Here is a 26,267-nt window from a genome sequence, read left to right as displayed (position 1 = left end):
TAATAGACTTGCTAGAATCTAGGGCTTATTTAGAACTATATCATATTTCTATTTGGGTAATAGATATTAAAACCCATCTGATTTTTATTTTTTTACAAAATGAAAATCCAAGATTGATGGGAGATTAACTTCTCTATCCTTTTTAAAAAAAATCACAAGTAATCTAGATACAGGTTACATGATTCAGCTGACATTTAAAATATGTGCAAATAGGGGGGCCTGGGTGGCTCAGTCAGTTAAGCGTCCAACTCTTGATTTCAGCTCATGATCTTGGTGTTCATGAGATTGAGCCCCACATAGGGCTCTGCACTGGGTGTGGAGCCTGCTTAAAATTCTCTGTCCCTCTGCCCCACTCCTGCTCATGTGCACTCATGCACACTCTCTCTCTCTCAAAACAAAATAAAATAAAATAAATAAAATATGTGCAAGTAACCATGGGGTTGTATAGTTATAAAATAATTGTAATTAAAAAAATAAGCCGGCTTTCTGGGCTTGGGTAGGATAAGATTATCCAGAGTAAGAATGCGTGAGGGTGAGAGCCCACAGGCTGGGGCAGGGGCATGAGCTCCATCATTCCATCTAGCCCTATGACTAGAGGGTATGCATCAGCTCCTTCCTTCAGTAATGGGGACAATAAATCTTTTCTGTCTTTAGGGATGGTGGGAGAATAAGGTGAATAGGGAAAAGCTCTGAGACAAACTACTTCAGTCTCTTGACATGCTGGTTTCTCTCCCTCTATTACAATTTAGATAAGCAGCTTGGAAACCTGATTATAACTATGTCAAGCCATTGTTGGTCACATCCAAATTTTTAATGGAGACTCAGATTCAGCTACTTAGTGGACCACGGGGCCTCAGGGAAAGCTTCTGCTAAGCTCACGGACACAAAGATTTTTAAAACAGCCCTCAGTCCCCTGCTACCTCCCCTATTTCATCACCTGCCTTGCCTCCTCTTGCTCTTTCTACTGCTAGCACTGGTCTTCTTAGTCTTCTGTGAGTTCACGAAGCTTGTTCTTGCCTCTCAGCCTTTGTATTTGCCATTCCATTTCTTGGGCAATCCTTCCCTCAGACATTTATATGGCTCCCTCCCTCATTCGATGTAGGTCTCTGCTATATATCACCTCCACAAAGACCTTTTATGACCATCTTGTAAAACAGCCCACTACTGCCCCATTCTCTTGTCAGCATGTGGCATTAAAGCAAATATTTATTAGTTTACTATCTGTCCCCTACTAGAACACAGGTTACATGAGGGCAAGGACTTTGTTGTAGTATATAGTTAACACGGATTTATCAAATTTGACCATATGCTCAGAGAACAAGTCCAGAAAAATGTCTACTATTTATTGACACAAATCTCTGGCCACAAATCCCAATATTGAGGTGTGGCTTTGGTGATTGGGACCAGATGATGGTGGCTTAAATAGACCCCAACACCTCTAATCTAAAGCTCATTCTAAAAGCAAGTCCAGAGATCTTCCTGGCATCCATCCCAAAGGGCCCAAGATGGGGTCCTTCCCAAGCCGGAAGCTGCTGTAGGCCCTGATAGCCAGATCAGCCATTTTGGGAAGAAGCAACTCAAAACTTCAAACAAGGAAAGAAAAAGGACACACTAGGTTGGAAATGTCAGTTCTTGACTCTTCTGACATTCTGTCAAAAGCTCTCTCTTCTATCTCTAGGGTCTATTCATTGTCCTTGGACTTGAACCCCTTTGTGAGTGGAGTGAATGAAGCATGTTTGGAGGAACACCAAACAGAGGTGGATGGGGGGCCTTACATAGCAGGACCCTCAACAAATATGTCGTGAAGCCCAACCTACAAAAGAGCTGAAATCTGCTTAATTGACCCCTCCGCATGTTTTGGACACCCCTCCCCACTCAGCAATTATAGGAGCAACAGTCTTTCCCTTGTCCTCCTTTTTCTCCACACTCCTCCCATACACCTACTGGTTTGCCCCTATACATCCTGAGATTTGATGAAAATGATAGCCTTTTCTGCCTTAGACTGGGTCCTTGTCCTTGCTTCTACTCATCAAGTGGCCTTAAAAGAGCATCCTACTTTCTAAATCATCTGATTTACAAACAAGCTTGTACTCTGTGAGACCACCTCATTGATTTCTAATTATAATGATTTGGAGGATAGGGGATCACCCAACCACATTCTCAGAGACTCCATGTGATTCTGATGTGATATGGATCTGCATACAAGGCACCTCCGGGAAGCTGGTACCTTATCACTCATAGTTCTACAGTGTAAAGTCACCCATTGTGAGCTTGTGCTCTAAGTAAGTGCTAAAAGAAAAGAATAATATGTATCGAGATTCAGTTGACATGAAAAGAGATCCAAGGATGACAGCTGGTGACAAATGTGAACATCAGCACTGAGCATGTATTCCCTTACAGTGATCACTCAGTGTGGTCTCTGGGGCACTGAGAAGTATGACTATCCCCTCCGGACCCCTGTCCTTTCCTTCCCCCACAGTACAATATATGCTCCCTGAGAGCAGGCACTGGGTCTGTTCTGTTCACTGTTGCCTCCCCAGTACCTGAGGCATTGCCTGGCACATATTTCACTGAGTGAATGAAGGAAGGTATAAAGAAAACATCCCACTGCCCCATGGTGCCCTTGTGCCTTGCTGACCCCTTCTTTTGTCTCCTATTGCAACGGAAATACCCCAGGAGAGGCACGTAGGTTTTACGAATCATTTACAGGGCTCTCAGGCTCTTTCTTGAGAGTAGGTTTTCATGGGATTGAGTAGAAAGAGAAAATGACACAGGGGTGATGATGCCCTGAAATGAACAGGAAGTAGGAATGCAGAGGCTAAAGGTAAACTGGTTTTAGCTCACAGTTTCACTTCCTGAAGTTCTGTCAGGTGAAGCTTCTGTCTAATGGGAGCATTACATGGGAGCTGTCTGTTTCCAAGCTGCCTGGGTCACCTTTAGTTTTTTTTTAAACATAAAGGACATCTATTTTTTGAATTGAAGCCTCTCCTATAGTGTTTTTATGTGAAAACCATTTTTCTAAACAATTATGAGAATCATCTCCCTCCCAAAGTGGGCTGAGGCCATGAGGGGGCTCTGCAGAACACTGGTGACTAGTTGTAAAGAGTGGAGTGAGTTGTGCCCATTGCGTAAAAGATCCCAGTACCTGTAATCTGATTTGAAGAACAGTTTTCCTAAATGCAATTATGCTGTTCCACCGAAATTCTTTCTGGAAGAGCTTGTTGCACACAAGGAAATAAGAGAAATTTGGAATGAAGCTCACAGTTTGGGCTTTCAAAGGATTCAGAGCTAGAGATATAAATTATTGAGCTAGAGTCTTAACTTCCCTCTAAACCTACTTTCAAGAAAGGACCTAAAACTCATCAGATTAATTTTTGCCAAGCTTTTCTATCACTGAAGATTTGGTGACAACGATGGGATTTCAGCAAAGGATGAGTATTGAACCAGCCAATCTTTAAGATCCTTTCCAATTCTGAGATTTTGTGATTCCATATTGTGGAGAAAAATAATCTTAGAACTCTTTGCTTATGTGCTATCTCTTATTTCAATTTAGTGGATATATTTACTTCTTCTAATGTTCTTCATAGCAATATTATTTGTTTAATTCAGCCCTGTTCAAAATTTCAAGAAAACAGTTGGATTTGGACAAACAAAAATTTAATAGCTTGCCCTCCTTATCAGCATGGGAAAATTCTAGTCTGGGTTGGCATCCAGAAAAGAGACGGGTAGCTCTGTGGGTTACAAAAGAGAGAGACAGTGTGGATCATTTAGAAAACAAAAGATGACCCTTCCCTTCCTCAATGTGTGATGTTTCTGGTTGGATGCTGGACATTTCTTAATGTCATTTCTATCCCTATAGCTCTACACAGGTCCAAGTTTTAAACTCAGTGCTCAGACTAGAAGAAAAGTCAGTAACTGGCTCAATAGGTTAGAAAATTATATTAGCACTAGAAGAACTAACATGGGGAAAACAGGATTTCAGAAAGGATGCTACCACGTGAATTTAGAGCAGCCAGCTAGAGTGGTGTAGAGATCACCCAACCCAGTATTTGAAAGAGCGGTACTGGGATTATCAGGAAACTGATACTCTAGATCTGACTCTGTCATTGACTGGCTGTGAAACCCTGGGCAAAGCATCTATCACCTCTGGGACTTGGTTTCCTCATCTACAAATAGCTTTTTTTTTTTTTTAAGTTACCTAACATTTATATAGAGTTTCCTACATTACAGGAGCTGAGGTGACTGCTTTTTTTTTTTTTAATGTTTATTTTATTTTTGAGACAGAGAGAGAGAGAGAGAGAGTGAGCAGGGGAGGGGCAGAGAGAAAGGGAGAGAGAGGATCTGGAGTGAGCTCTAGGTTGATGGTGGAGAGCCCAATGTGGAGCTTGAACTCACGAACTATGAGATTATGACCTGAGCTAAAGTTGGATGTTTAACTGACTGAGCCACCCAGGCACCCCACGGTGACTGCTTTATAAGGCTCTCATTTAAGTCTCCAAAAGTCTTGGGCCTTGGAAGCTCTCAAATAACATGAAGAAAGATAATACTTAAAGCAGCTTCTGCCATAGCCATTGTCCTACCCCCCACCCCCGCCCCTACTGGATCCACTAAGCAGCTCTTCTACTCATCCTTTCTCCCTGCAGGTAAGGGACTCAGGAAAGAACTTCCATGCAAAGATGGAAATTGTTTGGCCTGGAAAAAAAAAAAAAAGCATTTGAGACATAACTTGGTAATCTTCTGTCTTCAGCCTGTGGGGATCTATTTCTGGGGCTGGTGGAGACAAGGTGATTGTAAAACCTGAAAAGATGAAGGGAATATAGGGCCTGTCCCGAAGCTGGAAGGAACTACACTAAGTGATGAATGGGATGGAATGGCCCTGAAGTTTAAGGCCCAAAGGAACTAGATATAGGGGTCACATTACCTCTCAACCTGGAGCTTCAAGGGTAGGGCTCACTTTTAAGGGCTTATCTGAACACAATGGTTTGGATCAAGAGTTCAATAAGACATAGGAGTGCCTTAAGTGAACTCTGAAAGTCCCCTCCAGCCCAGGTCTATGAGATAATAAGGAAGGTTGCAGGGTATTTTTTGTTTTGGTAGGGGCAATAACAATTTAGCATCACGTTCACATTAAGAAAAAGCACTTGGTGGAAATTTTATTTGGGAAAGTATAAAATATTAAATTAATTGATGAGATATGGCATACAAAATGTTGTTGCTGAATATTTTAATTTGGTTTCTACATTGGTAGTTGGGACAGGGAGCTCACTGACCTGGGGGTCAGGAAACCCATTTAATCCTGACTCTACTTGCAGCCTCTTCATTTAAAAAATGCTGATAACAGTCTTTGCTCTACCTGTCCTATGATATTGTTGTGTGAGTCAAATGAGTTAATGTATATTGCAAGTGTATTGGAAATTGTCAAATAGTTATCATATATAAGGTATCATACGTTAGATAAAGAGCTCATCTGGGGCACCTGGGTGTCTCAGTTGGCTAAGTGTCTGACTTCAGCTCAGGTCATGATCTCACAGTTCATGGGTTTGAGCCCCGCATTGGGCTCTGTGCTGACAGTTCAGAGCCTAAAGCCTGCTTTGGATTCTGTGTCTCCCTCTCTCTCTGTCCCTCCTCTGTTTGTGCTGTCTTTCAAAAAACAAATAAATGCTAAAAAGTTTTTTTTTTAAAAGAAAGAAAAAGAGTTCATCTTGTCAAAAAATAAGCCTAGAGTTAGAACCAATTGGTATTTTAGGAAAGGTTCATAATTCAAATGTTCTTTCATAATTATATGCATGGATAGAGGTAAAGAAGGAGGAGGAAAAATTGAATGGTAATTGTACAGCTGAATCACCTTTCTTTTGCTTGTAAGTGAAGAAGTAGACTCTAAGTTTGCAATATCAAAAAAAGAAGGCATAGCAAAATTATTCTTACACCACATGACCTGGGTTTTCTGGGCAAGGTTAAGTCAATTTCCATGAAACTTGAGCCAAGAAATTCATGCAGACACCAGACAGCGTGGTACAGCTTGCTGGTCGACCAACCTCATTTCAGGTTGTGCAAACAGCATGGAAGCCAAAATAAAAAGATGCCCAATATAAGATCATTTGAATTTTTTGAGGCTGAGACCAGAGTAACATTTAACTATTTTGGGACACAATACTACAGGGAAATAGTAATTGGAAAAAATTATATCATGATTTTCTATCTGTGGACAAGTTGAGAAATGAAAATTATCTCATGGTGGGGTACTAGGCTTAACAGGTTGAATATGCCCTCCCTGAATAGATGTCCACATCCCAATCCCTAAAACTTAAGAATATGTTACCTTACATGGCAAAAGGAACTTTGTAGATGTGACTTAACTAAGAGTCTTGAGATAGGAAATTGTCCTGGGTTATTTGGGTGGGCCCAATGTCATCACAAGGGTCTTTATAAGGGAAAGAAGAGAGAGTCAGAGTGAGGGAAGGTGATATGGTAACAAAAGCACAGGTCAGAGAGAGAGAGAGTGAGAGAGAAGAAGAGAGAGATTTGAAGATGTTTTACTGGTTTTGAAGTTGGAAGAAGTGTCCATGAACCAAGGAAGGCAGCTGGCCTCTAGAAACTGGAAAAGGCAAGGAAATGGATTCTTCCCTTATGGTCTCCAGAAGGAACACAGTGTTACCTGACCCATTATAGATTTCTGACCTCCAGAACGATAAGATAATAAATTTATGTTGGCTTAATCCATTAAGTTTGTGGTAATTTGTTTTAGCAGCAATAGGAAGTAAAACACCAGGTAATTTGAGGCTGTGGACTTCTCTGCTAAATTTGACCTCTGTAAATTGAGGAAGGGCAAAACAAAATACTAAAACATGATTAAAAACAAGATGCTAAAGATCATTTGTTAACATAAATCACTAGTTTCCTTTGATTCCATGGCCACTGCTATAATTGTGAATTGTATTCACTGGCTTCCAGTCGTACTTGCCCTTTGTTTCCTTATTATGAACACACACACACACACACACACACACACACACACACACACCACTTAAAGAAGAAAAAGAAACGTTCCATAGGAGATGTGCCTTGACTCCTACTATGACTCCCTGCATCTCCCCACTGATGTCTCTTTACAGGAGCCCCTAGTTTCTCTACAGACCCTTCTTCCATCCCCATCTCTTTATTTCCCTCACCATGAGAGGGCTTCTTGATCTTCCTTGAGGCAATTGTTTCCCAAACTTTAGGCTACTTTGAGGAAGAGGTTGTGAAAGGAAAATCTCAGGAATTACATGGCAGGTAATGCTTACTAATGCCTGTTGAGAACAGCCTCTGGTTTGCTGCTGGGCCCATTGGTGGGAGAATCTGGAACCAAGATTTTGCTCAAACAGCTGCTTTGAGCTTGTGTGTGGCCCCATCTCTGCACAGGAGAGTAAGCTGGAGGCCTAACAGACTGACGCTGTTTAGCTTAACTTATGTAAATAGGGTGGGCCACTTTTTTCAATGTGCCTGCGACAGTAGGGAGAATGGCAGTAACTCTTCTAAAGCCATGGAAAGAATATGGAGTACCACACTGTGGCATTCAGCTGAAAGACCCAGCTCTCAGCACCCCACCTGGACAACTACATAGCAGAGCACAGGAGCCTGTGATTGGCTGGGACAGAACTGACCCAGAGATGAGATATGATAGATATGACCACTAGGCCATTTCTCTACAGTGATAAAAATCTCTGATTCAGCCTCCCAAAGACTAGCATTAAATGGTTCAAGACACCATTAGGGTAGACTATCTGATCAGAATTTTCATACAGAAAGATTGTATCAATAGGACGTACTGGAGTTTTGAGTTATGTAGGCACAGCATCAATTGTCCAAATGAGCTCATAGTCACTCTGGCCTCTCCTCTCCCTCTTCCCCCAACATACAGCATTACTACAGAAAAATGAAGGGTAGGAACTAGAAGTAAAAACATTCTGCTTTCTCTATGAAGGTTTTCCTAAATTTCAAAGAGAAAGGGCTTCCCTCCTTTCTCTGCTCCCTCCCCAAATTCTCTTCCAAGAAGTATCTTCTAGGAAGAGAACCTCTGGGGATAAAGCATTTCCAAATAGGACTCCTTCCACTTGGGCTTTACAGATGAAAACCTTAAACCTGGAAAGAACAGAAACACGTACATGCTCGGATGTGAAGGCAATGAGCCTGGGAACAGCAGCCATTCCTTTCTCCTTGACTTCTGGGAACATCTTAAAGCGTGCAATCAGCATGGCATACATGTTAGATATAGCGCCACCTAAAGTAACAGCAACACACAGTTACCTTTTCTAGTTATTATCAACATCATTTCACATGCAAGAAACATTCCTCATTTCCACAGACCTAGAATCCTCCTGGGACACAGGAGAAGGCCATCGTACTGGTTATCCTTTGAACTGAATCCTCAAACTCAGACTGAATCCTCAGGCTAAGAGGGTCCAGAGAAAGGAGCACTGGGCCCAACCACAGGTTGGATGCCACCCCTCCACACCCCAAATCTGTCAGCTAAAGAGAACTGCAATTGATTCTGCTCTTGCTGGGAGTCCTTTGAAGCGGTTCTTAAGAACTGAGAAATTGTTGCCTTCCTTCCCACCTTGTGAGTGTGGTCATTCTTCATTAGTTCTGTGAAAATCCTACTTCTATCCTGATGGAGAACACATTTCTTTTCATTTCGACTCATTCAATGCCTTACACTTGCACCAAGACAAAATCAGTTGCAGTTAACAGTGTGGACTGTTAATCAATAATCCTTATAGAATGAGGATAAACATCCAAGCCCATCTTATCATACTCTTCTGTTAATTTTCCCACAACAGTTCTTCCCTCCCAAAAACATCACAGAAATATAATTGTAACAGCTAACAAAATCTCATTTCAAAATGATGCAAAAACACAAAACGAAGGGAATTTTAAGTCTACATTGCATTGCTTTTCTTGTGTCATTCTAAGATTGTCAAGGATTTCATACCATAATGTTTACATCATATAAGTAAGGTCTCCTTTGACAAGCAAAGGAGCTTTTCCCCAAGATTGTTGGAAAGTTTAGGATTTCTGCTATACCAAGAGACAGATTGTTGTGCATGCAAATGGATACGCTGGCATGGAAGCTGTAACACCACGTGGCGGAGTGAAGGCACTATCTCCTCCTTTCCCCATAGGAGACACACTGGGCTCAGCCATGATGTGGGTGCCCTGAGTTCCCTTCCCTTTGGGTGGCTGAGGAGCAGAGGGCTCTTTATATCAAAATGAATGGCCCACGTAGGGCCACGATTTTTGCCTCATGAACCCTGGGCTCTGATGCAAGCAGGCAGGCTGGCACAGAGCAGTCAGTACCCAGATCCTGGCTCTGTGCTCCGTCAGAATAAGGGAAATTTCTACCTCTTCTGAACCCCAGAGACACAGGGCAAGCAAAATCCAGGTCAGGCCTTCTCTGAACAGACACCTTGCCTGAAAGGCTGAGTGCATAGGATGCTGCTGGGCAAGGGATCAGCTATTAAAGGAAATTCTACTCTAGCGTGTGGTTTCTCTATCTTGGCACTTGATGGTATTTTGGCTGGATAACTGCTTGTGGTGGGGGCTGTCCTGTGCCCTGGGGATGTATGTGGCAGCATCTCTGGTTACTACCTGCCAGGTGCGGGTAGCACTACACACCCCACCACCAAATTGTGACAATCAAAAACTTCTCGGGGCGCCTAGGTGGCTCAGTTGGTTAAATGTCTGACTCTTAATTTCAGCTCGGGTCATGATCTCAACGGTTGTGAGATGGAGCCCTGCATCAAGCTCTGCGCTGAGCGTGGAACCTGCTTGAGATTCTTTCTCTCCTCCTCTGCCCCTCCCTGCTTGCATGCATGTGTGCGCTCTCTCTTTCAAAATAAATACATAAACTTAAAAAAACCTTCTCCATTCTTTGCCAAGTGTTGTCTGGGGGTACAATAGCCTCCATGTGAGAAGTACTGCCCTAGTTCTTGTCAGAGAGGCTGGGGAGAAAGGAGGCCAGAAGGAGAAGGGAAAGGTGAACACAAAGAAAGTGCGTCACACAGCACAGTTACTCAAGAAGCTTCCAGCTTTGCTTTCCCACTCCTCATTTTGTCACTCAGTTATTCTCTAAAGATCCAGTATCCCTACTCTTCGTCCTCTGCCATCTCTTACTTGGCATCATGGCTGCCTTTGGACTTCTGGTGAAGCCCAAGATTGTTAAAAAGATGACCACGAAGTTTATCAGGCACCAGTCAGACCGATGTGTCAAAATTAAGTGCAACTGGCAGAACCCTAGAGGCATTGATAACAGGATGTGCAGAAGATTCAAGGGCCAGATCTTGATGGCCAACGTTGGCTATGGAAGCAACAAGAAAACAAAGCACATGCTGGCCAGTGGTTCCAGAAGTTCCTAGTCCACAGCATCAAGAAGCTTGAATTGTGGCTGATGTGCAACAAATCTTACTGTGCAGAGATTGCTCACAATGCCTCCTCCAAGAGCCACAGAGCTGTTGGGGAAAGAGCAGCCCAGCTGGCCCTCAGAGTCACCAACCCCGATGCCAGGCTGCACAGCAAAGAAAATGAATAGACTGCTTATGTGCACATCGTATTAGTGTTAATAATACCATAAAACTACAAGAAAAAAAAATCCAGTAGGTCTGAGAGAAAGGAAGAGGATTCTGGGCCACTAGACAGAGCAGACTGCTTTGTGCAGCCCAGGCAGGAGGATGGATGCGTCTTCCAGAGAAAGGATGCAAATACAAGCTCTGAAACATCAGGAAAATCCCGTTAGACAGGAAAAGGTTTGTAACTAAGCCATGATTTCCCTTTCTTCTCCTTCAGTCCTTTGTGACTTGCTGAGCAGTGAGGAATACTCCAGGTCTCTTTGGTTCCCAGATGTGATATCACATTAACAGATTTCTTCTAGACATCCCAAAGAACTTTCCATGAAGCATAAATCCTCTGGATGTTATAGATGGAGGTGTAAGGTAAACTGAGCTGAGTTATATATTCAAGTCACAGATCTAACTCTTTGTATTTAGTCCTGGGCAACAAGACCTTCAGATCTCAGGCCCATAAGATGTATGATTTTCCTGTTCCTACCTCTTAAATTGTAAGACCCTTTACCCCAGGAATGAGCCTGGATGCTACCCAGAAAGGCATCCATTAGCAAGTAAGGATGCTATAATCCCTCTCTCTCGGTAATGGCTTGTAGAAAGCAGGGCAGAGACAGTTTGCCAATGGCCTTTACTTCTGTCCCCTTTCCATTCTGCAATGTCTACATTATATTTAGCATATGGCATCTGTGGCTTCCATGTTGGCATGGGAGCATATGGATCTTTAGCATCCAGGGAAGGAGCCTCATGATCAAGGTTAAGTCTTTTTACTTGATCATTTGGTCACGTCAAAAGACTGACCAAATGATCAGGTGTCCCGTGATGGGGGTGTCCATACCTGGCTTAGCAGAGCTTCGGAAGAGGATTCTTTCTCTGGGTGTATATTTTCTGGAGTGGGTGGGCTCCAAGACCAGCTAAATTAGGCCTGGCCCAAGCCCCTTTAGCCAATTTTTCAGGGTCAACAGGAACAACTGTTCTTCCCACTCCCAGGGACCGTTAAAAGAGAGCCCAGGATTCTCAATCACACACTGACCTCATAAGAGGAAGAAGAATAGAGGTAGAAACGATGTTGATCTCTGAACACTACCTAATTCCTCATGAAGAATACCTTACGAGCATCAGTTCCAGAGAATGATGACAAAATTCCCTCAATAGGGAATGGTTTTCCAAAGGAAAACTAAGTCCTCTACAAAATAAAGGCTAGCTTAAAATTCATCACAACTGGTGTTCAATGAAAAAAAAAAAAGGCTAATTTTCCCTTCCATTTAACTAACATGTTTTCCTTCTGCACCTGAAAAATTGTGAGGTATTTTTAAAATCATAAAATATAATAGCAGATCTGAGCTTGTGGGTAAAGCTGCTTAATTTAAGCCCTATCCTTGAGGCCTCTGTTGCTTGTTTATAATTTCTTCTTTCAACCTGTTCTTTATTTTCTCTCTCCCTCATCATCCACTTGTCTTGGCAGGTTTGCTGCAGGGACATCTTGATGTGGCTTTTGCTGGGCCTGACATAATGGCAGGTGTGGCTTTGACCCCCCAGCAGGGCCAATCTCAGTGTACTGAGCGTATGCCCCCTTCTGATGACCCTCTCCTGCCACTGATTAGGTGACAGTCTGCACACCAGGTTTATTTTCCATGGGTCAGTGACTCTCTCCCCATTGCCTTTCTAACTTCTATTTCTTCCTGCATCAAACCAAGGTCACACACAGATCTGGAATGAAGGGCAAAGCTTTTTGTGTCAGGTTGATTCTCTTGGCTGGAAGAGGTGTAGATAATGGAGCTTAGAATCCAATGGCTGGTGATAAAAGTGGGATGGAAAAGACTGAATGGTATGATAAAGAAGGAAAAAGAAACCTCTTGAAGAAATCATCACCCTCTGTTTCAGCTTTAAGAAATGGTTTCCCAGGGGCGCCTGGGTGGTTCAGTTGGTTAAGTGGCCAATTTTGGCTCAGGTCATGATCTCGCAGTTCATGAGTTCAAGCCCTATGTCAGGCTCTGTGCTGACAGCTCAGAGCCTGGAGCTTGCTTCAGATTCTGTGTCTCCCTCTCTCTCTGCCCCTCCCTTGCTCATGCTTTATCTCTCTGTCTCTCAAAAAAAATAAATAAATAAATAAAAATGATTTCCCGGAAACAAATATAATAAAAATGGGGGGGGGGGGACAAAACAGAAGAGACTCATAAATATGGAGAACAAACTGAGGGTTACAGGAGGGGTTGTGGGAGGGGGGATGGGCTACATGGGTAAGAAGCACTAAGGAATCTACTCCTGAAATCATTGTCGCACTATATGCTAACTAATTTGGATGTAAATTAAAAAAAAATAAAAATAAAACAAGTTAATAAAAAAAAATGGTTTCCCAAGCCACTCTCTACCCTCCTTGAAATTAGTATGAATCAGCTTCTCTGGTTGTTACTTGAAAGGGACAGGGTACACAGGCTCTGTTACAGAGATCTGCCTTGTAATGCATCCTGAAACAGAATGCTTTAGTAAACGAGGCTACCCTTTCACTAATTGTGGGAAGTTTCAGAGAACGAATTCCCTTATTCGGAATCTTTATTCCTTTGTTCCACATGATCCAGACATCTTCTATGTAGGATTACAGTAGGAGTACTGGCTAAATGTCATCCCTGTTCATCCTCTTTCTGAACACAAATAACTATTGCTCAAGCATGAGGTAGTTGCTTGGAAGCATGGTCAGTGGTCATGTATAGTCACACGCATTCTTTTGATCAACACAACTCATTTAACCTAAGCAGAAACACAGACTAGGTATTTAATTGTTCCTAGGTTCAGAATGAGGCATTGCATATCAGAAGAAAAACCACAAAGAAAGGTTGAAATATCACATACCGGGAGAAAATATCCCATCGCCGGAGCCCCCAGGCCAGCCAATGATTTCTCTCATTTTTTTCAGCGTGACATATTCCAAGAGCACAAATACTGGAGCAATTTCATAGGTGAACCTGAAATGTAGTAATGGTCACATTTTATGTGTGGAACTCAGAGAAATAATTCATCGTCACAACACGTATAGAACTACTGTATTTCCTTTTTCAAGCCCTACATTCACCGAAGTTTTGATTATAGCATTAAGCAGACAGAAAATTACATCTTCTAAAAGGCTGCTCATTTTCCTATATTCCTAAAGTTAGGAGCTTCAATTATTGGCTTAATGCCTAAGGGTCACTTATCAAATGAATAAACAAAAAACATTGCAGAGTAATTCTATATAAAAAAAAAAGCATCTGGTCCCATTTCTCTTTCATATTATATATAATTATAAATCCCAAATGCCAAAAAAAGTGCCTTTTGTGTTTGAAAAATGTTGTATAGCTTTGATTGCATGAAAGATGTATCAGGACTTCAGTTAGATTGAACACTTACTTCTGAACATATACTTCTGAAGTTGATATCCCTATTTTAGGAGCTAATCGATAAAAAAAAGATTTTCACAGGAGAGGCTGAATAAAGACTATGAAATCTCGCTAATAATTATCTTGGATTAAGCAAAACACATTAACTACTCACATATTAGTGTTTGCTGTTGATGTCAGCCAGTCTGCTGCTAATCCAACCATATCCAGTCCCGTGGAAAGTTGATTGAAGTACCTGGGATGCCCTGAAGAAAACGGAGTACCAGAATCAGGACTGCACCAAGTGAAAATAAATGCCTCTCAAACACATGATTTCTCTAGCTAAAGAACCTTGAAAGATCCTTCAGTAATAGGAAATCTATATTCAGAAACCCAACATGTGTGTGTGTGTGCACATGTGCACGCGCACACACACACACACACACACACACACACACACACCAAAGGAGCATTTCATGTAACGAGACAGACTATTTTGGGTTATGGTGTTTCTTAAAACACACTCTAAAAATCTTCCTCTGAACATTATCCTATAAAAAAATAACAAATGTGGTTTGCCATGTGGATGCTAGTTTACCTCCTAGCATCCCTTCAGTGTATTTGCAAACTAAAATGCTAGTACAATCCAAAGCTATTCTTGTTTGCACTCATGCTGCTGAAAATCCTTTTTTTGTTGTTGAAGTTGTTCTGGGAATCAGTCATACCATGACATCCGCCAGGCATGCCAACATTCATAATAATATCCGTGACAAATGGCTGATGATTACAAAAGACAAGGCAAAAATGAGAAAATAGGACACTGTTGAATGATTTGCCCTGGATTCAAAAGGTGATGATTGTCTAAAGATGGCATGGACAAATCTAATTCTTGTCAATTCTTTTCTGTCCAAATATTTGATTATAAACAACAGAACTTCTTCATAGTTGTGATTTAAAATAAAGCTGAATACAGTCAGCATCACTGTGTTGTCAACAAGATACGTAAAGATATATTCAATGGATGGATGAGTCCATTAGCAAGGCTTATCTAATTAACTTCTAGATTTCTCTAAAACTCTCTACAGGAGTTGACATCCAAATACTCCTGAGGCCATTATTTAAATTGTGATGGTAAATATCTCGTCAGAATTCCATTCCTTGTCTTGCCCCATAAAAGCCTATCTCTAAATCTGCGATTTGTTTGGCAGCCCACATTTTGGAAGATTATCAATTATGGAAATAGCATCTGATAAAAAGGCATCCGCCACTTATTGGACATCTGTCTGAAGCCTGGGGATGACAGTCTCTCCAGCCAGTATGGGCAAAACAAGATAAAGGAAGGCAATGAGGAAAGCAGGGACAAAAGTCAACACAGAGCTTATCTCTAGTACTGGAGTGCTCCCTTATCAGCCGCGGGCATGTGGCTAGACAATTAGACACTGAGAAAAGATAGGGGCTGGGAAAGGGCACATTTCAAAGAGACTGGGATTTGTGTGGCTCTCGCTCATTCTCCAGCATTGTTTTGCCTCCCTGTGGCATGGTGCCCTTGTACCTTTTCGCTCCTTACCAGGCCCTCTGCAGCTGACCCCGTCAGTTTATGCATCCACAGAAAGTGAGAAAGCCCCTTTGCTGCTGCCGGGCGCTGTCTGGAACAACCCTCTCCTGTCTCTGCCTCATTGACTCCCCATTTCATTAAAGCTCACAGCTGAAGTCACAGCCGCTTCTCCCCTCCTGATGCCCCTTCATTTCTCTTTCCCTGAGCCATTTCTTTAAAGTGAGGGAAATAATAACGATTAGCAAATCAATCCGTTAATCTACTCTCCCAATTCATATGCATTTTCTGGATGAATCTGGTGTCCATTATCACACACTGTTTAACTCTCTAGAAACTTTGGCATGAAAACCTCCGCATAAAATGGAGAGAAATTTCAAGGTGCATGTGGGTTCCCAGGATATCAAAAGGTCAATTCATCCTGATGACTGCCTTTGGAAAACTGTGAAACAAGTTTGATGTTTCAAGCTTGACTCTCTTCTCCTATATTTTTTTGACCTTGGTCTCCCATTTCACCTGAATCTCTCCTCCTCAAAATTTTCATTCATTGATAGTGATGTGAAAATACGGAAGGAGATAGTTTGCCAGGTTAGAACAACGTGTTCTCTTGATTTCTGCAGAAGTATGCTACAGAAATACTCTATTTGCTCTCTTCCTGTGATCCCTGAAGGCTGTTAGGCAATCCAGGCAGGGCTTTTGGAAAGAAAGGGTGTAAAAGTACCGCCTGGGAGGCTGCCAGCTGTCCCTGTGCATGCCTTCCGCGGCTGCCACCACCCCCACCGGGCCCGGAATCGGTGGCCACACGCAGTCGCAGCCAGGGAGGCAGTGAGGGGGGAATGTGAGATTAGAGCTGCTGGCGCCTCTGGAATGCTCCAGCTGGGAAGGATGTGCAGGCTATGGGAGCCACCGGCCCCAGGCAGCTCAAACCATCTCGTCCACAATCAGATGGCGAGGGCCCCAAAGTCGGTCCAAACTGCTCTCCCAGTACCTGCAGCGCACACCCAAGGACGGCCTCATTTATTGATGCTTCAATTTCTTTGTCTGATGGTTCCGTAGAAAGACTCAAGACAACATTAACCCTTGCACTCCCCAACCACCACCACCACCACCACCAAGTCCAATGACCCCTGAAAATCTTAATTATTCCAGAATTCTATTATTCTCTGCAGTTTTCAGTTTTCTGTTCCAACAGTTCCTACAGGGGTAATTTTAAAAACACATGAAGACTTCATTTGAAAATGTTTCCCCACTGGCTCTCATGCCTCTCCATGCTTGCAGCCCAGGTGGAAACTAGATTAAGGACTCTCAGTAGAAAGCAGGTGATAACATATTTTATAAAAGCATCTCCTGAGGTACACTAAAATGCTTAACAGTCATCGGGATGGTAACTATTTTACAGACCCTAAATATTACTAGCTGTCAAATACCAGGTATAGCATAAAAACCTGTAAATTTGCAAGTCAAAAAAAGAGGTGACCAGTGTTAATTCTTTGAAATTCTATTTGGGAGTGAAATGGGAAGACCAGGAGACTATATCTGCTATAAATAATTATTGATATTGATGCTTAGAAATTCAACTTCATCATATTTTCCTCTGAACTTTAAATGCATTAGATCTCCACTTGACCAACAGTTTCAAAAGCATTATGGCAAAATCTAAATATTGAATTGGTCCATCTTCTCCTGACACTAACTGATACATAAAAAGCTGGGAAGAGGAACATTTTTAATGCCTAGTATATACACATTCTGTGGATTCTCTGTGAACATAACTGAGAATGCAACCTAATAAGCCTTCAAAATTCATATCCCACAGACCGAGTGTGATAGAAATCACCAGGTTAAATTCCTTTCCCTAGTATCTGGTTCCAAGTCTACAGTCTCACAAAAGTAGATACTAATAATACGGTAAATTGATTTCCCAAGGCTTCTTCCCTGCATACTTTCCCTCTCAGTTGGTATACTGAATGCAAAAACAAAAACAAAAACAGTAGCTTAAAGCCACACAGCAAACACTCTTAAAATGTTTGTTGTTGATTAGAGTAATACCAATAATTAATTAACCAAAAAATTTGCAACATAAAAAGATCAAGTTCCTGTGGTAATTAATATTCATGTGACATTTTTATTTGCTAGCAGAGCTTTTTAAGGTTACATATCAATTTAGATCCACAAGGTATTCTTCCCCTCCTGAAAGCCATTCGTACTTATTTTTATTGCTTTAATGAAGTGTAGTGCCATCATGCATCAGCATGATTAGAGACAATGCAGGAAGAGAAGGGGTAATCACGATTGGGAGAGATGACTAGCGACTTTGTGAAGACAAAATGAAAGCTTAGAACATGCCCAAATAAACATTACACCTGGGACTACAAAATGGATAAAGTGTGAAGAATACTGTGAAAAAGCAATAAATACAAAATACATTTTAAAATAAGGATATCTGATTCTCCTCCCCCACCCACTTTCTTTTTTTATATACGGAATGGCTGAGAAGCACACATCCTTATATAACATGGCTGAATTGTTATGCTAGTTTGTATTGTGTTTTCTTTTGTGTACATTTCTTTAAAAATAGAGAAACCCTGGGGTTCAACTATGAAGTCCTGGACATTTGAGACAATGCCAAAATATTATCCCTCTGTTTCAGTGATTACATGGGATGGTTTGTCCAATGCCTGACCATTCCTATGCCATGGAAATTACTAGCACTCCTCTAGTATTTGGGCTTTTGTTTGGATCATGCCTTTTGAGCTTCCATTTCCATATTCCCTTTCTTTCTCCATTTTGAGTCACTTCTACTGGCTTCTGCTGACAAATGGTTGCTTCTACATCAGTGGTTAGTCTCCGTGGCCCAATACGTGCAATGTAAAATCTGATGATTTATACTTAGTACATTTATAATGTTTCTGACATTATCAACTTCAGAAGCATTAACATTAATAGTAAAGGGTACCTTTCTTTGTTTTATATCGTTCTAATAATGACTTTTTTCAGTGATGAAAATAACTTTGCAAATTTGAAAATACCAGTAACACCATCGAACAGAAAAATGTTTATATAAAAATAAAAATTGTAAAAGAAAAAGAGCTTTATTATTTTTGATTGGACAATACCTGTTTTTATTGCATATTTTAGAGTCGTTTGGCAATGCATCAAAATTTCCTCCAAATTTTGTGGTTGGTCTGCCAATTCCCAGTTATACTCTTGCAGGAGCTCATTAGGGTAATGGAAATCAATCACTTTGGTTGATCTGTCGAAACTTTTCACCACATACTGAAGCAAAATGCCCATTACGTCTTGCAGAAACGCCAAAGTGGGCCTTTCTCCATCACAGGCTGGCAGCAGGTCTAAAAAATGGAATCAAAATGTCACATTTTAATTTTATCGTGAAAATGTCCAGGCAAGATCTTGATTCGGCAATTTCTATTTGGCCTGAGAGATTTTGTGTTAAAAAAAAAAAAAATCTTCAGGAAACGCAGAGCATTTTCTTTAAAAGGGAGGTATTTTTCAACGATAAAGGAATAAGAGAAATTGCGATTTCTCCCACACCCCAAATTAATCCTTGTATTTCAATCCATGACGTATTTGCTTTCTTTTTTTAAAAAAGGAGTGTGCCTCCATTCATCTATTGCAGAGGGGTTTGTCCTAAATGTTGTATCTGAGTAAATCATCTTAAGTGGTTATGGAAATACGTCACATCAGAAATGTTTGAGGAATGCCTTTGGGCAACTCAGACAAAGTGGAGCATGCAATGTTAAGGTCTCTGGCCTATTACGTTAGCTCGGTATTTCCTAAGTCTCTGTGTGTGTGTGCGTGTGTGTGTGTGTGTGTGTGTGCGCGCGCGCGCGCGCGCGCGCATGTTTAGGTGACTGGGTGGGTAAACGCAAGGAACTAAAACCTTGCGCAGGTCTCACCTGAATCGAATAGTTCCCCTGTGAAACTGCAGCTACGAATTACTCTTTCGATCTAAAGACCTAGAAAGTCTCAGCAATTCCGAACGGGAAACCAAGTCCTATCGGTTTCAGTTGCACCAAGAAGCCGACCTCGAGGTCCAGCGCTCCAGGGGACCTCTGCCAGCCGCAGACCCGAAGGCGGCACTGGAGAATGAACGCCGCGGCTCTAAAATCCCCTCGTAACGCCCGCGCCCAGCGCCACGTAGAGGCCGGGTCCGGGTTCAGGCCCGTCGTATCTCGCTTTCAGCTGAAGATTCTTGCGAAGTCCGCCCCTTCCCTGCCTCTCCACGCCTCGGGTCAGGCCCCTGGCACTGTCCTTTCTGGCCGCGGTGGGTGGGACCGAGCCAGGGGCCGTGGCTCTCGGGGGCCCTGCGAGGCGCCTTTACCTGTTGCGTGTAGAAACGCATAGTTGACATCCGCTTTGGGGCAGCTGCAAGGCTTCTGGTTACAGGCACAGGTGGCCTTCCGGGAGGTGGCCCGCGCGGGCTGGCTCCCTCCACTCTCTGCCGGCTTCTCTGAATCCCCGTAGAGCAGGGCTAGGAAAGGACAGGGAGCGCGTTGGTCAGCCGCCCGCCTGGCCCGGCTGCATCGCCCCTGCCCACTCCCGGCCAGGAAACCTCCACTCCGCTGTTGGGGATGCGGAGGTGAGAAGGTGACATTGCCCCCGCGGGACTGGCCTTGTCCGATTCCCTCCCCCGGCACTTGCACTCACCGCACAGCTTGTTTCCGATGCCGCCCGTGAACTTCTGGGCCACCTGACACCAGGCTCTCGCTGCAAGGAAAGACAGGCAGGAGGACAGCGAGTCAGAAAGACAACAGCAGCCGGACGTGTGAAATTTCGTTCTGTGGGAACAACGGCAATAAGCCTGGGGTCCGGAAAGGGGCTGCCTGGGGCTCCGCACAAAGGGCGGGTGCAGGAGGGGTGTGGGAGCCTGGTGGCCCGGCCCAGCCCGACCTTAGGTTCGCTGATTTGTTTCCAAGAGAAGCCCATACTTCAGCCCTTTTACACTTGCCTTCCAGGTGCCAATAGGTTCGGCCCAACTCCCCTTTCCTGCCTTGGTCCGGCGAGTTTTCCTAGATACCGAAGCTGTCCGTTGGCTCTCCTTCCAGACCAAGAATTCTCTCTTTTCCATTTATTTTTCCTTTTCCCACAGCCACTCTATCCCTCTACAGGTCCAGACACCAAGATGGTGGCAGTGCCCCAGGCCCACGGAATTCGGTGTCGAGGGGACGGGTCTGTGTTTGGGGAGCTCTCCCAGACTTCATTGAAAAGGGCTTGTGATTCTTTGGGTGTCTTTCCAAGGGATAAGGGCCCGTGGGGTTTTGGTCTCTTGGGCCATTAGGATCTACACCGAGAGCAGGGTGAAGTGTCCCAAGTTTCCTGTTGCAGGTGGAAAAACCGCTCCCGTCTTCCCTAGCCCCGCAACCCCCAGTCCACCCGCAAAGCTCGCCTGCTGCAGGCCCCGGTTCCCCTACCTGTGCCGGGGTTCTCGGGATCCCCGGAGCCATCTTCAGACCCGAAGGACCAAAAGCCTGAGCCTGGAGTTGCCATCAGCGCCGTGAGACTGGAGCAAGTCGCCTCCGAGTGCGAACTGTCAGCAAGCTGCCCTCGGCTCGGCCCGGAGCGCGCGTGCGTGCGTGAGTGTGGCGGGAGGAGGGCACCGCGCGGGGACCCGCGCAGCCGTGCGGCAGAGGGTGGGTGTCACACTGGGACAGGAAACGTGCGTGCGTGTGCGTGTGTGTGTGTGTGGGGGGGGGGATTAGGGTTTAGAGACGTGGCAACTCTCTGAAAGCTGAGGTTGAATAGGGAAGGAGACCAAAGGGTCCGCGCAGCCAGGGTATGGGAAGGCGCCGAGCACCCGACTGCATTTGAAGGAGAAGGAGTCCAACCCGGATGGATGAGGGGGCGGCGGAGAGAAAAAAATGGGAGAGGGAGGATGAGAGGCAGACAGCGCGAACGCACTGGAGTCAGAGCGTGTGGGTGGGAGGCGTGCGGGCGAGCCCCTGGGGAGCGCGAGGCGGGGGGCAGGCTGGCAGTCCCCGCGGGCCCGGGAGCGCTGTCCAGAGTGCTAACGCGGCTGCCTGCGCTCTGGCTTCAGCGAGGCGGAGAGGGTGGCCCGATGAGTCTCGTATAAGCATCGATTGGCGTATTGTTTGAGGTCTGGCTCCTGCTGCCGGGAAGGAGGCACGATTTCCGCGCCGCCTTCCTGCAAGACGGTGCTGAGGTCGCTGTGACCTCGAGAGCCTCGGCGGCTGGGCTGGAATCACGAGCGGTTCGTGAGCTTGGGGAGGGGACGGTGGGGGAAGGGCGCCTACGTACTGAAGGGCCCATTTCGGCTCCTTAGGCTAGACTGGCGCCTTCCTACTGAGCCGCGCGGCGGTCCGGAGCGCGTCATTCCTGTGCTTCGGAGAGCGCAGTCGCCGGGCCCACCGTCCAGGATCTGACTGACTGATGGGAGAAAGACTGCTGTTTGAGGCAATTAAAATCCATGCAGGAGCCTATCACCGAGGACCTCGGGTTGGGGAAAAAATAATAAAAGGAATGGAAACTTCTTGGAGGGGGACGAGGGAGAGCAACTAGAGTCGTCAGGATTGACGGCTGATGGGGGATGGGATCGGGTCGTTTGGCGACCTTGGCCTGCGGAGGCGTGGAAGGTTTTGCTGCTTTCGTGTGACCAGAATCGATATGTGCGTGGGAGACCTGCATAGAGTTTCCAACTAGGCAATCTGAGCTTTCCAAATCCGAGGCGGAAAGAAGGCATCGCCTGCTGGGCCCTCGAGTCAGCGGGTCTCAAATCAATGATCTGTCCATCCCACCCTCCGAAAATCTAAATGATACCGGGGAATTGGAGGTGGGGGGGGGGCGAGATTCACTCTTTCTGAGGCCTGGTGAGAAGGGCTTTCTTCTTTCCCTAGAAAGTCAGAATCTCTCCTCTCTTACCATATCCTTTCTCTAAAAGCTGTTAAACAAAGGGAAGGCGTCCTGAGAGTTTCGGCCGCGTTGAGTTCGCGTTGCTTCCCCTTGATAGCGGAGGTCAGAGTCAAGTACACCTTGCGGGCTCCTGGGCTCTCAGAGAGAGTGCGAGGAAGACCGTGGTGGGGAAGGGTTGCATCCCGCCTTCTGCCGCGTGCATTCCCTTGGGCGAGCGTTATTCATTTCCACTCTGTTCATAAGCCCTTATTTCTCTGACTTCCTGAGTCAAGTTATTAAAGTTGCTGCCGAAGCAGAGACTCATCCTCAGTCTTGGCTCCCTCCCCTCGAGCCTCACTTAAGGGCGTCGTGGGGCCCAAAGTGGCCGCATACAAGCCCAAATCCTGTGTCCCCGGACACGCGGGGGCCTGGTAAATTATTTCCATGAAGCTTTGTCTTCTTCTCACGTGCCCGAGCCGGGAGGAGTAGTAGGATCTACACCGCGGCCTCGGAGCGGTGTCTGGGAAGGGCGCTGGCCAGTTCCTGCGGTAGGCTTGGCGCAAAGCCCTAGGTGTTGAGAAGCCTGAATCGGGCTGCCAGTGCTTGGTGGGCGTGAACCCAAGCCTCAGTCTGGCCCCTCCGTCCGGCACCCTTGGCTTCAGTGGACCCAGGTAACAACGCCAGGGTGTAAAGCCTTGCTGGTTCGGCTGTATGCGCACGGGCAGGGAAGCTCCGCAGCTCTCGCTCCAGCAGCGCAGATGCGAGTCGGAGAGACTAGTTCTTTGTTTAAATCCACACCAAATCCTGCTAATGTTTTGCTTCAACCCACCAGGCTGGGGTTGCAGAACTATTCTGCTATGGATAAGTGGTCGAAAACATAAAGATTCTTTAAAACAAGCGTTCAAAACACAAATCTTCAAGGAAGAAACCGATTAAAATACAAGGCGGGTAGAAACCACAACACCTGGATTTAACTTTTTTTTTTTTTTTTTTTTTTTAACGAGACTTAAAATCCTGCTGTTTAAACTCAATTAAATCCCGCAGATCTGGAGTACTTTGAATCTAATGGTGGTATTTACATTTTTTTATTTAACACACCCTACTTCAAATGCACTCAGGGATCTGATTTGTCTTTCCTTAACGTGGTCCCTCCCTAGACGGCAATTTGTTTCATAAAGACTTTCATTTCGCATAGGAGCCCACTCCCCCCACTCTTCGGTTTGGCGTCGGAGATAACAAAAGAGCTCGGGGAGGTAATAATTACAGTCATTAGTTCACAAAGGAGGCAGCCACCGAATGGGAAGGGGAGGCAGCCAGCGTTCAGGGGAAAAGCTTTCGCAGCCTCTTCCTCAGATAGGGGGTGGGTTGGGGTGGGGGTGGGGGGATAAACCCAGGCTCCAGAGGATACCCTCCCGGGCAGGTTTCCTCGGTTGACCTATTTCTTGTCCGTGGTTTACCCAGAGATCGCATTGCAGGCCTACCAGTGAAGAACGTCTGGTACAATTTTTCCCTTGTGTCTTCCCAGTGCCTAAATGTCGAAGGACAGAAAGAAAAAAAGGAAAAAGAAAGAAAGAAAGAAAGAAAAGGAGATGTAAAAAAAGGGAGAAACAAAAAGAGAAAACAAAGAAACACAAAAGGAAAGGAGAAATGAAAACACTGAAACCTTTCACTAAGCGTTTCCCATTCCTTAATCTCACTTAAAAAGTGGGTGGGGAGTTTAGGGAGGGAGCCTACTGCCTCCCAATCCAGAACCTAAGGGCCGGACTGCCAGGGCTCTGGTCTACACAGGCCACTTCAAAAGCTTTAAGAAGGGGCTTGCCTGGTAGCGACGCGGAGCTCAGCTTTGCCCCGCAAGGGCCTCGTGGTGGTAGGTGGTATGTGGATGGGTAGGTTGCGGCGGAGGGACTCGATTCACCTCGGGGACCAGAATCCCTCTCTCCCCCTCGGCCGTATACAGTGCCCCGCGGCGCTGGTTTCACCGGTGCCTGAGCTAGGCCCAGCCTGCAGCAAGTCACAACCCAGCCGTCAGTCTGCAGGGCTGAGTCTCAGCGGAGGCCGCAAGGAGAACCCGGGGAAGGTGCAGGGCCTACAGCGCCCTTGAACTCTGAGCTCGATCCGGCCACTGTGGGAAGTTTCGCCTCTCGGGGGTCTCCTCTGTAAAATGAAGAGGTTGTAGGAGCATCTCTGGGGGACCTTTCGGCGTCAACATTTTGGGTTGGAGAGTACTTAACTTCTGATGAGCAAGCGGCTAACGAACGTCCACCCGTCCTCACTCAATCCAGTCTTCTGGCTTCGGGCCCCGCACGCGAGGGACACCAGCAAGAGGAACAAGCCCTATCCCAGCCAGAACCCTCCTCCCAGTTCAGTCGTCCGTGAAATCACCTCGTCATCCTTCCGCGCGCTCTTCAGACCCCGTTGACAACGGAGGGTGTCAGTTCCATAGAAGGGCTCAACCCAGGTTCTAAACTAAGACGCCATCAACTGAGAAAAACCTCTCTGCCTACCCATTGCCCATCCCTCTTACATACGCCAAAATTTGGCGCCGAGATTGCCCCAAATCTTCAGACTAGAAGAACCTAAAAAGCCCAACAGTTAGCTCAGTGGTGGGACCAAAGGTGTGTGTGTGCGTGCGCGCGCGCAGTGTGTGTGTGGGGCTTGGGGACTTGTCTGCAGGTCACGTTTGCGCCGCAAGACTCAGGTTTTTAACTTAGTATGTTTGTTTGGGATGTCTGGAGGCGATGATTGTTCGCTGGAGGAGACAGAAGGCACCGTCACTTCCTTGCCTGGGCACCTGCACCCGCACAGCTGGACAGCAGGAGTCTAGCCCTAAAGGGGAATATGGCGTACCAGCCCCGAAAGCCACGGACTTTCCAAGGCACTTCCTTTATTTAATAACCTCAATAACCAAGGGAAGGGAAAGCGCGAGTTTGAGAAGGAGTTCATCTTCAAAGCTTCCCCCACCCTCGCCTCTTCTCCCACCGGGCTTTGTTTTACTCGCCCCTCCAGTGTCCCGCAGGCCTGGGAGAGCGGTTTCCAAGGAAAAAGAAATCTTTGAAGTCTTCCAAAATGAGAGAGGAGGGATCGGCGAGAGCTCAGGCGCAGTCGGGTCCACAGGAGTCTCAAATGAGTGAACAAAGAGATACATTGGGGGCCAGGGATAGGGATGCCCCAGCTGGCGGGCTAGTGGGAGTGCAGGGTGCCGGAGTGCCGAGACGCGGCATCCAAGGCTCTCACTTCTCCTCCTCCTTCGGTGAGGCTGGCCCTGACACTCGAGAGGCGAGCGCAGCGGGCAGCCCCTGCCATGGTCAGGGCCGGGGCATCAGCGCCTGGTCGTGCCAGCGCCCGGGCTTTGGCTCCTGCAACCCCGCAGTCTCGCGCACATTCCCACCGCGGTGGCCTCCACCAGCCGGGCTACACCTGCTGCACGAGGCGCTGCCGCTGGGAGGTCTTGCGCAGGAGCCTCCTGTAGTCGTAGGGATTGGTTGCGGGCCCATTTTCCTCCAGCCCCTGGTTCTCCTCCGCCCAGCACCTGCAGTGAGACCCAGGGCCCGAAAGTCAGCGGCGCCAGAGCGCAGCGCAGCCCCGCCCATCCCGTTAGGCGGTTCTATTCCTCCCACTCCCCCCAACTACAGGCATTTAAGAAGGGCACATTCAAAACATCAGGAGAAAGACCAAACGCAGCTGCATAATTTTCTCAGCAGATTTTCAATTTTCCCCAAGCAGGCGGGGGGTGGGGGGTGGGGGGGGGGAGGGTGACTGTGTTTGGATGACAGCTAAGTAAGGTGTCAGAAGGTGCAGTTGAGACAGGCGAGCTTCCTTTGGTTTGAAGTAACTCACAACCAATAAATAAATATTTTAGTACCTTAATTTTTAACCCATTTTATTCAAACAGGAAAATTC

At 45.6% G+C, this 26,267-nt stretch overlaps 2 protein-coding genes and 1 pseudogene across 3 annotated transcripts in view; 1 reads left to right on the top strand and 2 right to left on the bottom strand.

Moving 5' to 3' along the window:
* Positions 1 to 22,250, bottom strand: part of GAD2 (glutamate decarboxylase 2) — an 88,126-nt gene extending 65,876 nt beyond the window's left edge. The window contains exons 1-7 of the mRNA XM_045465689.1: positions 20,933 to 22,250; positions 20,169 to 20,228; positions 19,843 to 19,992; positions 18,617 to 18,850; positions 14,124 to 14,214; positions 13,446 to 13,558; positions 8,145 to 8,260 (exon numbers count right to left, since the gene is read on the bottom strand). Of these exons, the coding sequence (XP_045321645.1) occupies positions 8,145 to 8,260; positions 13,446 to 13,558; positions 14,124 to 14,214; positions 18,617 to 18,850; positions 19,843 to 19,992; positions 20,169 to 20,228; positions 20,933 to 21,008 (840 nt within the window). The 5' untranslated portion in view covers positions 21,009 to 22,250. The remainder of the gene's footprint in view (positions 1 to 8,144; positions 8,261 to 13,445; positions 13,559 to 14,123; positions 14,215 to 18,616; positions 18,851 to 19,842; positions 19,993 to 20,168; positions 20,229 to 20,932) is intronic.
* LOC123591404 lies at positions 9,931 to 11,193 on the top strand (annotated as a pseudogene).
* Positions 22,251 to 24,037: 1,787 nt separating the features above from the next.
* Positions 24,038 to 26,267, bottom strand: part of MYO3A (myosin IIIA) — a 246,003-nt gene continuing 243,773 nt past the window's right edge. For both annotated transcript variants that reach the window (XM_045465681.1, XM_045465680.1), the window contains one exon: positions 24,038 to 25,896. In XM_045465681.1, the coding sequence (XP_045321637.1) occupies positions 25,779 to 25,896 (118 nt within the window). In that variant the 3' untranslated portion in view covers positions 24,038 to 25,778. The remainder of the gene's footprint in view (positions 25,897 to 26,267) is intronic.

The sequence above is a fragment of the Leopardus geoffroyi genome, chromosome B4 (genome assembly GCF_018350155.1).
Source record: "Leopardus geoffroyi isolate Oge1 chromosome B4, O.geoffroyi_Oge1_pat1.0, whole genome shotgun sequence".
NCBI classification, from domain to species: Eukaryota; Metazoa; Chordata; class Mammalia; order Carnivora; family Felidae; genus Leopardus; species Leopardus geoffroyi.
Note: the sequence above shows the minus strand (reverse complement) of the source record. Positions and strands in the feature narration are given on the sequence as shown.